Genomic DNA, 17,278 nt, shown 5'->3' with positions numbered 1-17,278 from the left:
TCTAACATACAGCATTGTGACCTCCAACCCAATTATAGTATATAGTGAGTGATCAGAGTCATGTAGATGCATTCAGTTGGTGTCCATGGCAGTGAGAAAGCTGTGGAAAGACATGGAATGATCACTGCAATAATTCCTATTGAATAGTTGCAACAGACTGCTGACATCCTACTATAGCTTTGCTCACTAGCTAAGTAGTTGGGGCGAAGTAGTAGGAGCAAGTAATGGTCTTTTGGAAGGCGCCTCATGCACAGGAAAAGACATGTGTCCTTTTCCAACTTGGCCAGCACTGCGGCACACGTCGCGAATAAGTGCACGCAAGCGGGCGCGGTGTTTGCATCCACGACACCATAGGATAGCATGGTGCGATCCATGCTACAGCGTGGTGTACTGTGCCATGCGGGTCCATGGCAATTCGCATGCTGCGACTCGCAGGCACGTTTGCCGCTGACGCGGCCAAGATGGGAAAGAACACATTGTATATACACAATATGCTCAAAATATTCCTCTGTACACAGTGTTCTTTTACAGACGTGTAGCTGACATAAAAATAATGTAATACTTCAAGGACAAAAAGATACATTTAAAATAACACTCTATTTACTGTATATAACGAAAACTGTAAGAACAGAATCCAACCTCTCTTGCTATATGACTCAGGGCTTCATCTTCAGCAGAGAATCTGTCTTTAATTTGTGTACGCTTCCTTCCAGATCCAGGAGTCCCCATTTTTTAAATCCTATTGATATTGTCCAATTCCTTTTGCCAAAATTACAGCAGCCAGTCTGCAATAAAAACAAAAACATATTACGCTAAGAACACAATGATAGATATTTATAGAGACCACGTTAAATGTGAAATTAAGGCATCCCCCAAACGCAACACTGATATTTCAAGATATTGTCTAAAGTTAGTAACTTCTGTTCTAACTCTTGTAATGTCACAAACTATATAAGTGTTACCTACAAAACAATATTGTGTCTCTACTATTCATGGGCATTATTCTATAATTCATTGTTACAGGCATGAAGGTTGCTAGGTTAATTTTAATGTGTTTTTATAAGAGATTGTCCAATAAACATATTAATCCATTCAATTTCTAATGCAGCCTTGCGAAACGAAGTAATTTAAGCAACGGCCTAGGGATGAATAAGCAGTGTTTCCAGCATGCTATTTTATGACAGCCCATTCTGTTAAAGCTTTGCCCAATGGCTACACAAAACATGACACTGATATGTCTAGCGAATTATCTCTGTACATCAATAGTCGGGGAACAGGGGTAAATCTGAAATTCCTGGGGGTAATGGATGCAGGGCTGGAGGTGCACGTGAACCGGGTTAGCCGCTGCACCCGGTGCCAGTGACCTCCAGCCCGGCGCCGCAGGAAGGCTCTAAGCCGGACGCCCGCTGAGATGTTATTACCAGCGGGCGCCCGGCTCCTTCTCTGCAGCGCCTCGTTAGCCGAAGTTCTCTTCTGATCTCCAGCTTCCGGCTATCCCCATGCACACTATGGGAGAGACGTCATGACGTCTCTCCCATAGTTCCGAGGAGCAGCCGAGCGGACAGGATGGCGGCGGATGCAGGAGAAGGGATTAAGGTAAATGTTTTTTGTTTTTTTTTCTTGTACAAGCGGCACTACAGAGGCATAACTATGGGGGCACTGCTACAGGGGCATAACTATGGGGGCACTACTACAGGGGCACTGCTACAGGGGCATTATATGCGGGCACTGCTACAGTGGCATTATATGAGGGCACTACTATAAGATTTCCTTCCTTTCAAATCAAGGGGGTAACGTCGGTGTATCTAAATATATTTTGGGGTAAAAGGTAAAAAAGTTCCCTGACCCCTGCTGTACATGGTTTATTACAGATGTGTTCACATACATCTAGCATCCTTGCGCGTTAAACAGCCCATCTAGTCGCGCCACGGCGTGGTTCGACTCGGTAGCAGCAAGCATCTTTTTGTGCAGCTTTTTCCTTAAAATGCATCTTATTCACAGAATATAGGCATGCCACATATTTTAATCAGCAGGAGCTACTTGTGCATCATTAGAGGGAAAAAGCCTCACAAAAAGATGTATGTGGACACATCTGTACATCATCTATAGCTATTCACATGCTGAGAGGGAACATATCTTAGACTTTTGCTTCAACAAGGGGTGAAGCAACCTATAGATGGGTCCTTAGACATTGTTTGCTGCAGTCGCTCCAAAAAGCCCCTCTTGGCGCACCAGGTCCTGTGAGACTCTGCTAGAGCCCGGCGTTTTTTGCACCTTTTTTGGTGAAAATGTGTTGCATATCAAAGCAATCAGCACAGTCTGCTTATGCGTCCTATCCACATCATATTGCAACTTAGACGCATTTTCGGCAAAAAGAGATGCCAGAGTTGACTTCAGCCTCTACCTATCATGTTATAGTATATTCTTGATAAATGCCACACTGGTCCACTTCTCAAATCTTTACTGCTTGATACATCAATTCCAAAGTATTTAAAAACCACCCAACCAAACAATAAACAAGCCAGCAATTAATCCTGCCACCTAAATTTTGCAAGTTGTTGCTCTTTTTAATTAGTTCTTGAATTCCTTACTCCATTTTATTGTGTGCACCCTTGCCATCAGCACAATTGACAGACAGTAAATACAGATTCCCTCTCAGAAAAGTATACAAAGGTCTATTCATCACTTAATTTATATAAAGCAAGTAAACATTTACATATTCACTTACCTTTTGTCTCTAAATTAAGTATTAGGGCCAGCCCCGATGTGGCCCACTGTCCCCATACACTAGTATGGGACCTAAATTCATCAAGCTTCGGAAATACTATATTTTCTGAGCCTGACTGCGGGAACCTATGCCATCTGAAGATGGAGTTCGTTCCAGGACCGCAGTTCTTTCCTACGAGAAGGAGCCCCGGGTTGCGAAGAAAGGATCCCTCCGCCCCCATTCGGCTCCTTCCGCCATCTGAAGATGGAGTTCGTTCCAGGACCGCAGTTCCTTCCTACGAGAAGGAGCCCTGGGTTGCGAAGAAGGATCCCTCCGTCCCCATTCGGCTCCTTCCGCTGGAGGTCGAGCACGTGTGAACAGAAGTTCGCGTATACGCTGTAGCACTGCCGAGTCAACTGTGCTAAATTTCCCCGCCACTAAAGTAGAGTTTATGGGCATCGTGGTACAGCTGATCTTCGGATCAGCTGTCTCCGCACTGGAGCAATCGTGAATTGCTCCGGAAATCTTGTATCCACCACTGCTGCTCACAGCGAGTTGGATACTTAAATTATCGTGGGCCACCCAGCCCCCAATAATTGACATAATGAATGGACCTCCATAGCTAAAATTAAGATCTAGAAATGTATGCAGATGTTAAAAACCACCTAGGCATATATAGGCAATTTGTACTGTTGATATGCCAGGGAAAAGAGGTAGTTGGGAATATCGCAAATATCTAAATTTTATTAAGCAGTATACTTTCTTAAATGTGCTAGTAAGTGGGGATAAGAAAGCTGATGAGTTTCAATCTTTATTCTACAATTCGTGCTACACACATTTTCTAAAGTATATTGCTGACTGCTTTCCAATTTAGTATTTACTGATATGTATTGGAGAACTTATTGATTTTACAAAATCAAGAATTAAGTATTTACCCACATCCCTAGCAGCCAAAAACATCTTGAGCCACCAGCTCAATCAGTCTGTGATATAACATAAATTACAGGATACAAGGTCACATTTGGGCATTAATAATGAAGTCTGAAATATAAATTCATTATAGTGACAGTACATAGACCAGGGCAGCAGTTCAAAAGTTGCACCAAGCCCTATGCGTTTCATCATCGGGACTTTATGTCAGGATGAAACTTGTTGGCATAGCTTGTTGCAAGTTTAGAACTGCTTGATTTCCTCTGTCCTGGTCTGTGTACAGAGACAACTTGGAAACAGTCACACTGTACAGCTGGGCTACTGAGATTAGCCTGACTATATTAACTTCTGGTAAGTGCTTATTAAAACTTTAATCAAAATTAAGAGTGATATTTATACACCATGGAAGAGCCATCTGTTTTTGTTTTAAAAATGTACCTATGTTGTGGAGATCAGGTACTTCAAAAGGGAAGTTGAAGGCAAAATTATCTAACACAAGATTTTTATTGGACTGTGACACCATGGGCCTGTACACATTACTTTGATTAGTGCACTGTATTTCCATTAATGATTGTATCTGTATTGTGTAAACAAAAAATACACAAACTGGAACATCACCACTAAAATAAGAACTACACAGTTCTACACAACAAAGCTCTCTGGATTTATGTGCAGTGCCTTTTGAACTTTGTGAGGCTACATACCACAAGAGTGACAAACATCAGGTTTAGGACGTCGCTACAATTTCCATATATATGAGGGTAAATTTCCATATATGGGGGGCAGGGGAGGGCACCATAATTACATCTGTAAATGTGAGGTTACCCACATATGAAAGAGGGGAGTCCCCTTTTTAAAATTATGTGGCCTCCTTAGCAGCTATCACCCCACTCTATGGAAAAAAAAAAAATGTTATAGATAGGGGAAGGGCACATTGTGCCCTATCTCCCCCATACTGGCCCGCACACACATGTGAACACACGGTCAAGAAAGAGGGGAGTCTCCTCTCTCAAATGTGCCCCCTTAGTAGTTATTGGGGGAGAAGTACGAAGCCCAGAAGCGGTATCAGCGCACGTTATGTGCGCTGATACCGCTTCTCCCCGATGTATTACCGGGGGTCTGAGCGGTAAATGACAGGGGCGCTATGTGCCCCTGTCATTATCGGCACTGCTATCTACAAGATAGCAGCGCCGATAGCCTGGGCTATGTATGAACGGTCAGATCGTCTGACCGTTCGGCCGGCTGTAGCTGTCGTTATCAACAGCTACAGCACATGTGTGCCCTGGTCAAACAACAGGCTGTGTTACTCAAACCATCTATCGCCTGAGTTGTTAAAAGGCAATGTATATGATTAAGAAGGTTACTATATAAAACAGTACGAGTCAGAGTATAGTTCTGTGTATCTGTACAGCAGATATCACTAATATTGTGTTACTGTAAAGGACAGAGGTGCCAAGTGTGTTGTGATCAATGCAGTTCAGGAGCTGCAGCTTACTGCAGCTAACCCCGGGCATTATCACAGGAAATAGTGGCCACCGCTGTAAGTAATTAAATAGCTCCCGGGAACTTAGCATGGGGGCTAAATTCCCGCATACATGTTCATAGTACATGTACAGTGCCTTGCAAAGGTATTCACCCCCCTTGGCTTTTTACCTTTTTTGTTACATTATAACCTGTAATTTATTTTTAATCTGAATTTTATTTGATGGATCTGCACAAAATAGTCTAATTTGGTGAAGTGAAATGAGAAAAATATATATAAAAAAGAATCTTTATAAATAAAATTCTGAAAGTTGGCGTGTGCATATGTAATCACCCCCTTTGCTATGAAGCCCCTAAAAAGTTCTAGTGCAACCAATTACCTTCAGTAGTCACATAATTAGTGAAATTAAGTCCACCTGTGTGAAATCTAAGTGTCACATGATCTGTCAGTTTAAAAAACACCTTTTCTGAAAGGCCCCAGAGGCTGCAACACCACTAAGCAAGAGGTATCACACCATGAAGACCAAGGAGCTCTCCAAACAAGTCAGGAACAAAGTTGTTGAGAAGTACAATTCTGGGTTGGGTTATAAAAAAAAAAAATATCCAAATCTTTGATGATCCCCCGATGCACCATCAAATCCATCATCATCAAATGGAAAGAACATGGTACCACAACAAACCTGCCAAGAGAGGGCCGCCCACCAAAACTCACAGACCAGGCAAGGAGGGCATTAATCAGAGAAGCAGCACAGAGACCAAAAGGTAACCCTGAAGCTGCAGAGTTTCACAGCAGAGACTGGTGTATCTGTGGATGTGACCATAATAAGCCATACACTCCATAGAGCTGGGCTTTATGGAAGAGTGACCAGAAAAAAGCCATTACTTAGTGATAAAAATAAGACACGATTTGAGTTTGCCAAAAGGCATGTGGGCGACTCCCCAAATGTATGGAGGAAGGTACTCTGGTCAGATGAGACTAAAATTGAACTTTTTGGCCACCAAGGAAAACACTATGTCTGGCGCAAACCCAACACATCCCATCACCCCAAGAACACCATCCCCACAATGAAACATGGTGGTGGCAGCATCATGCTGTGGGGATGTTTTTCGCAGCAGGGACTGGGAAACTGATTCAAGTCGAGGGAAAGATGGATGGTGCTAAATACAGGGATATTCTTGAGCAAAACCTGTTACAGTCTGCCTGTGATTTGAGACTGGGATGGAGGTTCACCTTCCAGCAGGACAATGGCCCGAAGCATACTGTTAAAGCAACACTCAAGTAGTTTAAAGGGGAAACATTTACATGTGTTGGAATCTCAATCCAATTGAGAATCTGTGGTCAGACTTGAAGATTGGTGTTCATAAGCGGAAACCATCCAACATAAAAGGAGCTGGAGCAGTTTTGCCTTGAGGTATTATTATCCTTAATTTATATGGCGCCACAAGTGTTCCGCAGTGCCTTACATAGAACTAATAAGTGAACAAGAAACAAGTAACTTACAGTACATTACAGTGCAGGACAAGGACACGATTTATATACATTGCTGCAATAGTGATTAAACACAATAAGCAGCAGGGAGTTGGCAGTCACGTGTTAGGTGCCCTTATGGGGAGTAAAGAGTCGAAGAAAATGTAAAGAGAAGCACATGAGGGAAGAGGTCCCTGCTCTTGAGAGCTTACATTTTAAAGGGGAGGGGCAAACAGACAGGCGTGGCACAGAAGGGGAAGATAGGGAGGAAAGAGCATGAAGTGGGTTAGGATGAGAGCTGGAATGCCTTGATGAATTAGTGGGTCTTGAGAGCCCGTTTAAAGATTTGCAGAGAGGTGGAGAGTCTGATAGGGAGAGGGAGAGCATTCCAAAGGTAGGGAGCAGCACGGGCAAAATCTTGGATGCGGGAGTGGGAGGAAGTAATCAGTTTGCAAGATAGGCGACATGCATTTGCTGAGCGAAGTGGACGGGTGGGAGTGTGAAGGGAGAGAAGGTCAGAAATGTATGTGGGAGAGGATTTGGTGAGGGCTTTGTAGGCGAGTGTAAGAACCTTGAATTGGCATCTGAAGAGGAAGGGGAGCCAGTGTAGGGCTTGAAGGCGAGGGGAAGCAGATGTAGAACGTCTGGAGAGGAAGATGAGCCGAGCAGAAGCATTGAGAATAGATTGTAGTGGAGAGAGGTGAGAGACTGGGAGGCCAGCTAGGAGAAGGTTACAGTAGTCCAATCTGGAGATGACCAGTGAGTGGATGAGGGTTTTAATGGCATCCTGGGTGAGCAAGGGTCTAATCCTGGAGTTATTTTTTAGATGAAAACGGCAGGACTGCGAGAGGTGCTGAATGTGTGGTTTAAATGAGAGGGAAGAGTCTAGGATTACTCCAAGACAGCGCACTTTGGGGCTAGAGGTGATAGTTGTGCCATCAATAGGATTATGAAATTGTGGGAAGTGAGGTAGTGGAAGACGGTGGAAAGATGATCAGCTCAGTCTTAGACATGTTAAGTTTAAGAAAGCGCTGGGACATCCATGAAGAGACAGAAGAGAGACAGTTGAAGATACGGGTAAAGAGCGAGGGGTGGAGCTCAGGGTTGGAAAGGTAAATTTGAGTATCATTAGAATAGAGATGATATTGGAGGTCAAAGGAGTTTATGAGTTCACCTAAAGAGGACGTAAATAGAGAGAGAAAAGGAGAGGTCCAGAACAGAACCTTGGGATACTCCTACTGTTAGTGGAAGTGGGGGGGGAGAGGAGTCATGAGAGGACACAGAGAAAGAACGATCAGAGAGGTAGGAGGAAAGCCAGGAGAGGGCAGTGCTATGTAAACCGAGAGAGTGAAGGATTTGCAGGAGGAGAGGGTGGTCTACAGTGTCAAATGCAGCAGAGAGGTCAAGGAGAATGAGCAGAGAGTAGTGGCCCTTGGATTTGGCAGCAAGGAAGTCATTGCTGACTTTTGTGAGGGCAGTTTCAGTGGAGTGGAGAGAACGGAAGCCAGAATTAAATGAGTCAAGGAGGGAGTGGGAGGAAAGAGAGGTGGTAAGGCGGTTGTAAACAATACGCTCAAGGAGTTTGGAAGCAAAAGGGAGAAGAGAGATGGGTCAGTAATTGGAAAGTAAGTTAGGATCAAGGGTAGGTTTTTTAAGAATGGGGGCGACAAGAGCATGTTTGAATGCAGAAGGGACAGTGCCAGATGATAAGGAGAGATTAAGGAGGTGAGCAAGATGGGAACAGGCAGAAGGAGACAGTTAACAGAGGAGACGGGAAGGGATAGGGTCAAGAGGGGAGGACCGGATGAGGGCCATGACTTCCTCTCCAGAAACAGGGGAGAAGGATGTCAGAGTTGGTGAGGCAGAAGGGGAGGGGTGGTGAGGGAAAGAAGAGGGAGGAGTGCTGAAGGTCTGATGGGATATGATGTCCTCATGTATAGAGTCAATATTAGATGTAAAGTAGGTGGCAAAGTCAAGGGCAGAGAGCGAGGAGGGGAGGCGAGGAGGGGAAGGGCAGAGGAGTGAGTTGAAAGTGGCAAAAAGACGCCGGAGGTTTGAGGACTGGGAGGAGATGAGGTTCTTGAAAAATGTTTGTCTGGGAGATACAGGGTAGCACTGTAGGATGAGAGAATAAATTTGAAATGGAGGAAGTCAGCCTTAGAGCATGATTTTCTCCACTGATGCTCTGCAATTCTTGAGCACTTTTGCAGGTACCTGGGGCATTTGGAATGCCAGGGTTGTGGTGTGGATCTGTGAGGGTGAGTAGTTATTGCCGGAGCAACAGAGTCAAGAGCAGTAGTAAGGGAGAAATTGTACAGGGAAGTAGCTTGTTTAGGACAGGAGAGAGAAAGGATAGGGGAGAGAAGAGAGTCCAGCAGGGAGGAAAAATCAACAGTGTCAATAGCCTCAATGTTACGCTTAGTATCGGTAGCCTTAGGAGGTAAAGGAGGGGAAGGAGAGAGGGATAGGTTAAAAGAGAGAAGGTGATGGTCAGAGAGGGGGAATGGGGAATTGGAGTAATCAGAAATATCACAACGGTGAGTAAAGACCAGGTCAAGTGAGTGCCCACTCACATGGCAGGGTGATGAGGTCCATTGGGCGAGTCCAAATGAAGAGGTGAGGGGAAGGAGTTTAGCTGCAGAGGATTCTGTGGGAATGTCAATAGGAATTTTAAAATCACCTAGGATAATGGAGGGAAGATCTGAGGAGAGAAAGTGAGGGAGCCAAGAAGCGAAGTTGTCAAGGAATTTGGAGGGCGAGCCAGGGGGACGGTAAATGACAGCTACACCGATGTTTACTGGTTGGAAGAGGCGTATAGCATGAACCTCAAATGTGGGGAATGTAAGGGATGGTTCAGCGGGTATTAGCTGGTAGGAATAACTGATGGACAGAAGGACCCCAACAGCACCACCATGGCGATCCCCAGGCCGGGGGGGTGTGGGAGAAGGTGAGACCCCAGAGGATAGGGCAGCAGGAGAAGTGGTGTATGAGGGTGAGATCCAGGTTTCAGTAATGGCTAGGTGATTCAGGGAGTTGGAGATGAAAAGGTCATAAGTGGGGACCAGTTTATTACAGACTGACTTGGCATTCCAGAGGGTACAGGATAGAGAGATAGCGTTTGTGGGGGAGATGTGAATAAGATTATCTGGGTGCTGTAACGTGGAGGTAAGATAAATTTGGGGGACCGACATGAATAGAGTTTAGGGATGGTGTGGGCACCTGAGCTAGAAAGGGAACCTGTAGGAGGTGGGCAGGGAGGGAGATGTGGACGGTAGTGGGGTGCAGTGACAGGGAGGGGAATGTATGTGGAAGGTTTGGTAGTGAGGTAGTAGGACAGAGGGGGAGTAGAACAGGAAGAAAGTGGAGTAATGGGAGAAGAGGGAAGAGTAGGCAGACAGAGGAGGGGGGAAAAGGAGAGGAGGAGGAGGAAGAGATAGGGGGGAAAGGATAAAGGTGGAAGCAGGGGCAGAACAGAGGATAAGGTAGAGACTGATTGAAGGAGGGAGTAGAGGAAAACCTTGTCATGGTGTTTATAAGTAAACAAGAGGAATGAACTTTGGAAATGTAATTGAAATATGAGTGCAAGAGATTTGTGGAAGTGCAAGTGAAAGAACAGTGATGGTAAATATGTATGCAGATTAACAAGTTTGTTATTGAGAGGATTAAAAAAGTGGGGATCTAATGGGTCCAGAATTTGAATAATAACGCAGATCGTAAGCAGATAGAGGATGTGAGGCTAGGCAAGAGAGTGAAGATAAAGGACAGTGTTTCAAAGAGGAAAGATGTAAACTGACATGGGGTCAATTATGATAAGCTCGAGATGTACAGTCAGGTGCATAAATATTGGGACATTGACAGTATTTTCATATTTTGGCCTCTATTCACCACCACAATGGCTTTGAAATGAAACAAACAAGATGTGCTTTAACTGCAGACTTTCAGATTTCATTTGAGGGTAATTACATCCAAATCAGGTGAACGGTGTAGGAATTACAACAGTTTCTATATGTGCCTCCCACTTTTTAAGGGGCCAAAAGCTATTTCATGGATAGGTGTGGGCTATTCCCTCGTTATTTCATTATCAAATAAGCAGGTAAAAGGTCTGGATTTGATTCTAGGTGTGACATTTGCATTTGGAATCAGTTGCTGTCGACTCTCGATATGAGATCCAAAGAGCTGTCACTATCAGTGAAGTAAGCCATCATTAGGCTGAAAAATCAATACACACCCATCAGAGAAATAGCAAAAACATTAGGTGTGGCCAAATCAACTGTTTGGAACATTCTTAAAAAGAAAGAACACACCGGAGAGCTCAGCAACACCAAAAGACCCGGAAGACTACGGAAAACAACTGTGGTGGATGACAGAAGAATTATTTCCCTGGTGAAGAAAAACCCCTTCACAACAATTGGCCAAATCAAGAACACTCTCCAGGAGGTAGGCGTATATGTGTCAAAGTCAACAATCAAGAGAAGACTTCACAAGAGTGAATATAGAGTGTTCACCACAAGATGTAAACCATTGGTGAGCCACAAAAACAGGAAGATCAGATTAGAGTTTTCCAAACAACATCTAAAAAAGCCATTACAGTTCTGGAACAATATCCTAAGGACAGATGAGACAAAGATCAACTTGTACCAGAGTGATGGGAAGAGAAGAGTATGGAGAAGGAAAGGAACTGCTCATGATCCAAAACATACCACCTCATCAGTGAAGCATGGTGGTGGTAGTGTCATGGTGTGGGCATGTATGGCTACCAATGGAACTGGTTCCCTTGTATTCATTGATGATGTGAGTGCTGACAAAAGCAGCAGAATGAATTCTGAAGTGTTTTGGGCAATATTATATGCTCATATTCAGTCAAATGCTTCAGAACTCATTGGACGGCGCTTCACAGTGCAGATGGACAATGATCCGAAGCATACTGCAAAAGCAACCAAAGAGTTTTTTAAGGCTAAAAAGTGGAATGTTATGCAATGGCTAAGTAAATTCCCTGACCTGAATCCGATTGAGTATGCATTTCACTTGATGAAGACAAAACTGAAGGGAAAATGCCGCAAGAACAAGCAGGAACTGAACACATTTGCAGTAGAGGCCTGGCAGAGCATCACCAGGGATGAAACCCAGCGTCTGGTGAGGTCTATGCGTTCCAGACTTCAGGCTGTAATTGCCTGCAAAGGATTTGCAACAAAGTATTAAAAAGTGAAAGCTAGATTTAGGATTGTTTAGCTGGTCCCATTACTTTAGGCTCCTTAAAAAGTGGGAGGCACATATAGAAACCGTTGCAATTCCGTAACTGTTCACCTGATTTGGATGTAATTACCCTCAAATTAAATCTGAAAGTCTGCAGTTAAAGCACATCTTGTTTGTTTCATTTCAGGCCAAAATATGAAAATACTGTCAATGTCCCAATATTTATGCACCTGACTATATGTGAGAATCAAAAGGCCAGCAGTATTCACAGTAATCGAAGTTTTGTGTGGGCAACAATACCAGGGGCAAGATGTGGTAAGCTCCACAGCGACTTGCAGCTGTAATTGCCCCAAAAGGTGACTCGACAAAGTACTGACTTTAGGGGGGTGAATAGTTATGCACGTTGAAGTTTTCTGTTATGTTGTCCTAAATGTTGTTTGATTCACAATATAAAAAAAAAGCCACAACTTCACAGTTGTAAGCATGTTGTGTGAATGAAATGATGTATACCTTCAAAAAAATCCATTTTAATTCCAGGTTGTGAGGCAAAGGGGGTGAATACTTTTGCAAGGCACTGTATGTGCAATTCAGGGTGGCATCCCAGCTAAAAATGTGCAGCATTCATAAGAGCTGTAAAGCACATGTGGTGACCCATGGAAGTTAGGAGAAACTGTTTCATGGCAGAGGAAGAGCATTTCCATGTGTTAGAACAGGAACAATTTACCTCTTAAGAACACTGTGTTTTTCTAATCCAAAAGTGATGCCCCTTTATAACCAAGTAGATGGCCAGCACCGATATAGGAAGAAATAAACTGTACTTTGCAAGTTATTAATCCTTACAACATTTTTTTTTCAATTCGTTCAGAGTCACATGATGATCTCATACAAGCTGTACTGCAATTTATTGGTACATTATCTTGCCAGCACAGCTAAAATAAGGTATTCACTTCAACAATTTACAAATACAGTTACTAATCGAGAAAGATGAAAATAACACTTAGGAATTATAAACACCAGTGTGACCTGGCTCCACTCTTACCATGCATAAAAATACAAATGTAACTATCACAATGCAGTTGCCAATATAATGTAACTTTCATACCCCTTTCAGACATACGACATGGGAAATTTCCTCCTCAGACCCGGGAATTTCTCCTATGCAAAATTCTGGGTATTTGGTAGAGACACCCTTTCACACTACAGCTTCTACCTGGGAAGTTCCCGGGTATACCCCTTTCAGACATAACCAGGGTTTTTCAGTTTTTACACACTGGGTGTGTGATAATAGCTAGTGTTGTAGGTGCTTATAGAAAGTGAGATGGCTGAGACAGCAGTGTGACAGACATTTATCCCCCACTGCTGCAGCTTCCCCACCTCTCACTTGCTCTCTGATGGGACAGCGCCACAGCCTTAGACGAACATGTCCCCCATGATGAGCTAAGGGAGAGCAGAGGCCTAGCCAGGCTAGAGCCGTTACCACTATATGTAAGGGGTCCCCAAGCTGTGGTGACAGGAGAGGCCCACACTTGGAACCGGGAAGCCAACGCTGCGCTAGAGCAGAGCTCGGTGACCCCAGGAAGTTCCTCCCCAGTGACCCGAAGCAGCGAGCCGCCTCTTCCAGCCTCCCCGGCTCTGCCCCTCAATGTGCAAGATGCAGGCGAAGAAGAGGATCTGCTGATGCATAAGTACCAGCTGGACTTCAATGCCGGTGAGGCTGTGTCTCTGTCAGTAATGACAGGAGTGACCGTAAGACGCCCAATCAGAAGCTCCTCGGGGCAACCCGGAAGTAAATTCCCGGGTAGCACCATTCCAGACATGAGCAGGGTAAATTTCCGGGACTTAAGTCCTGGGAAATTCCCTGGGCAATTGTAGGGTTGGCTACCCGGGTAGGTACCTTACAGACATACGAGAGATCCGGGAAACAGGCCAAAATCCCGGGAATCTCAGTATGTCTGAAAGGGTATAACTGAGACTTCAGTTTCACTGCTGTCTAGTCAGACTATGGGGCAGATTCAATTAGCCACGAAAAGCCACGTTTTGCTGAAGTTTTCGCATGTACAAAAACTCCATAGACAAAAACTGGCAAAAAGTTTTAACCATCTCAGAACTAGTGAAACAATTAGCAAAATCCCTATTTTTGGCAAAAAAATGTGGGGACTTGGTTCAGGACCCCTTGGACACTGCCCCTACTGACTAATTTGGCAACAAAATATTTTTTAATTAGCTTAATTTGACCAATAAAGAAATGACAATTTTGGGATGAAAAAAATAAAAGTAGTGGAAAATGGATTTAAAGTACTGAAGTGGTCGGGGAACAGGGGTAAATTACCCCACATGGGGTAAAAATTAAATTCCTGGGGATAATGTACGGACAGCCGGACATGCATATGAATCAATCAATATACAATGATTCATATCCATGCCCGGCTGTGCCGCAGGGAGGCTCTAAGCCGGACGCCTGCTGAGATGTTATTACCAGCGGGCGCAAGGCTCCTGTCCTGAAGCGCCACGTTAGCCGGAGGCTGGAGTTCTCTTTTGAACTCCAGTTGCCGGCTCTCTGCATGCGCACTATGGGAGAGACGTCATGGCATCTCTCTCATAGTTCCGAGGAGCAGCCGGGCGGACAGGACGGCTGCAGGAGCGTGGATTAAGGTAAGTGGGTTTTTATGTACAAGCGGCACTACAGGGGCATTATATAGGGGCACTACTACAGAGGCATTATCTGGGGGCACTACTACAGGGGCATGTTATAGGGGTACTACTACAGGGGCATAACTATGGGGGCACTACTATATGATTTCCTTCCTTTAAAAGTAAGGGGGTAACGTCAGCGTATCTAAATATATTTTGGGGTAAAAGGTAAAAAAGTTCCCTGACCCCTGAAGTACTGGATCAGGTACTTTGGGGGGTTGTATGGATGGGGCAGGTGTTTTTAGGATTGCAGGTGGTTGCAGCAGGTGTATTTTTAACATTTTTTTTTAAAAAACTGCAGTTTATAGACACAAAATTATACTAGCGCCCATTTTAATGTACCTACAATTTAAATACAGCAATTATTTTCTCCAGAAAATATTGCTTTTTAGCATTTTTCAACACTTATGCAAATATGCATATAACAGTCATTTGGCACAATTTAAAAACCCAAAATACTTTTATTAGGTCTATTAATACACTTCTATATTGATTTCCTAAGTCAGATAGGCTTTTTATGGGTACAGACTGATTTCCCCAAAATGTGCTGCACTTCTCGCTGGTTTGACCATATGCAGTTTTCACGTCTTTTGTAATAAAATAGGGTGAAAAACGGGAGAATGCATTGTCAAAAGACGTGAAAATATCACACCAAAACACGCAAATAGTGTGAAAACTTATCCGGCGTTAAGTTTTCGTTTTATCGCAGCTAATTGAATCTGCCCCTATGTATGAGTATCATATTGATGGGGTGAGAGGGTGTTTATAGCCTGCTCTGTCACAGTGCTACACTGGGTGAAGAAGGATAAATCAGTGTGTGATAGTAATAAACAAGGGATGCCACAGTCTCATCCTTGGGAGATATATTTAAGAGCTTATTTATACAAGGGGTATATCCCAGGGTGTCACAGTACTATGCAGTGAAATTACAATACTAAATTGGATTTCAAAGTGCAATTCTGGGTGTCAGGGTACTTACTATAATAGAAACCATAGAGGGAAATGACAGCAATATGCCAAGTGGCAGTAACTTTACAGGGAGGCGACAGCAATACGCTGCGACGTGACATCACTTGGCTGCGACGTGACCGCACTAGGCTGGGTGCCAGGGTACTATAGAGATAAATTACAGGACTATACTGAGAGATATCAGTACTATACTGGGTGTCAGGATACTGTACAGGGAGGTGACAGCTCTAAGCTGGTGCCAGGGTACTATAAAAGTGAATTACAGTACTATACTGGGATGTATCAGTACTATACTGGGTGTCAGGGTACTGTACAGGGAGGTGACAGCTCTAAGCTGGGTGCCAGGGTACTATAAAAGTGAATTACAGTACTATACTCGGAAGTATCAGCACTATACTGGGTGTCAGGGTACTGTACAGGAAGGTGACTATACTAAGCTGGGAGGTGACAGCACTAGGCTGGGTGGTAGGGTCCTATGAAGGTAAATGGCAATACTATACTGGGATGTATCAGTACTATACTGGGTGTCAGGGTACAGTACAGGGAGGTGACAGTACTAAGCTGGGTGGTGACAGCACTAAGCTGGGTGGCAGGGTCCTATAAAGGTAAATGACAATACTATACTGGGTGTATCAGGGTATTGTACAGGGAGGTGACAGTGAACTATTAAAGTAAATGACAACACTATACTGGGTGTCAGGGTACTATAGTGGGAGAAGACAGCACTATACAGTGACAGTACGATGCTGGGGTGGTAACAATACTATACTTAGTATTAGGATACTATACTTGGGGATGACAGTAGAATACATTTACAGTACTGTGGTGTGGGGGACAGAACTATACTGGGGCAGGGTGACAGTGATATTCACTGAGATAACAGTACTATACCGCATGGCACTATACAGGTAAATGACAGTAGTATACTGGGAGGTACTGGGTGTTAGGGTACTGTAACTCAGGGAAGTCATTACTGTTATAGTATGTTGAGGTACTGACAGTACTATACTTGGGTGGGGGCTGACAGTACTATACTGGGGTGGGGGGGGCTGACAGTACTATACTGGGGTGAGGGGCTGACAGTACTATACCGGTAGCAGTGTGACAGTGACGTGGGATAGCGGCTGCTGCCCAGTGTGATAAGGCCATGGCGGAGGAATTTAGCGCACTAGGCTGTCAGACACTCTTCATTGTGCTTTTTCGCTGTCTGGCCAGTGGACATGCTCCAGTGCAGTGCGCGTGTGTGAAGTTACCCGGCTCCGTGAGCGCCTGTTTCAGCAGCTTGTCACACACACGCAGTATATGCAAAACATGCGGAATGACAGACAGACCTACCTCTGTACCCCTCCGTGACACCCCGGGGCCACTTCTCCCTCTCTCGAGGTTTCTCGTTCACGTCCGGCCGGTGACGTGCCCTGCGCATGCGCATACCCTGGTCTCAGCCTGCCGTGCGTGACGCCGGAGCGCAGCGGCTGGAGGGCGGGTGAGACTTGTCACATGGTGACCAGTAGTAGAGAGGGGGCGGGTCATCATCCAGCGCAGGCGCCGCGTACTTGTAGCGAGTCTCCTCTCCACCCCAGTGATCGTTTTGCAATCGTTCTGAATCGCGAGCGGCACCAACTGAATTGTGGCAGCCGGAATTCCGACTCCCAATCGATCAGATCTGTGTGCATGTGGTAGGCGGGAGACGCCATTAGGACAACTCTGCGGCTGTCATTTATTTACCAGAGATACCAACACTTCTGGTTTCCCTTTATTTCTGCAGTGATGGACACCTCGTAGCAGTAATGTTGGGGAACTCTTGAGAACTCAAGACCCGCTATATCTGCCATATTATT

The 17,278-nt window shown here is 44.6% G+C and overlaps 1 protein-coding gene across 8 annotated transcripts in view; it reads right to left on the bottom strand.

The window, feature by feature from the left end:
- The window catches only part of LRRFIP2 (LRR binding FLII interacting protein 2), a 137,236-nt gene extending 120,283 nt beyond the window's left edge, over nt 1-16,953 (bottom strand). For 7 of the 8 annotated variants that reach the window (XM_088464165.1, XM_088464171.1, XM_088464191.1 and 4 more), the window contains exons 1-2: nt 16,776-16,953; nt 640-785 (exon numbers count right to left, since the gene is read on the bottom strand). In XM_088464165.1, the coding sequence (XP_088320291.1) occupies nt 640-729 (90 nt within the window). In that variant the 5' untranslated portion in view covers nt 730-785; nt 16,776-16,953. The remainder of the gene's footprint in view (nt 1-639; nt 786-16,775) is intronic. The other variant, XM_088464212.1, reaches the window with a different exon arrangement.
- Nucleotides 16,954-17,278: the final 325 nt, after the last annotated feature.

This window comes from Taudactylus pleione, unplaced genomic scaffold (assembly GCF_031769625.1).
Source record: "Taudactylus pleione unplaced genomic scaffold, aTauple2 ptg000054l, whole genome shotgun sequence".
NCBI lineage: Eukaryota > Metazoa > Chordata > Amphibia > Anura > Myobatrachidae > Taudactylus > Taudactylus pleione.
The sequence above is the reverse complement of the archived record's forward strand: the minus strand, read 5'-3'. Positions and strand labels throughout refer to the sequence as shown.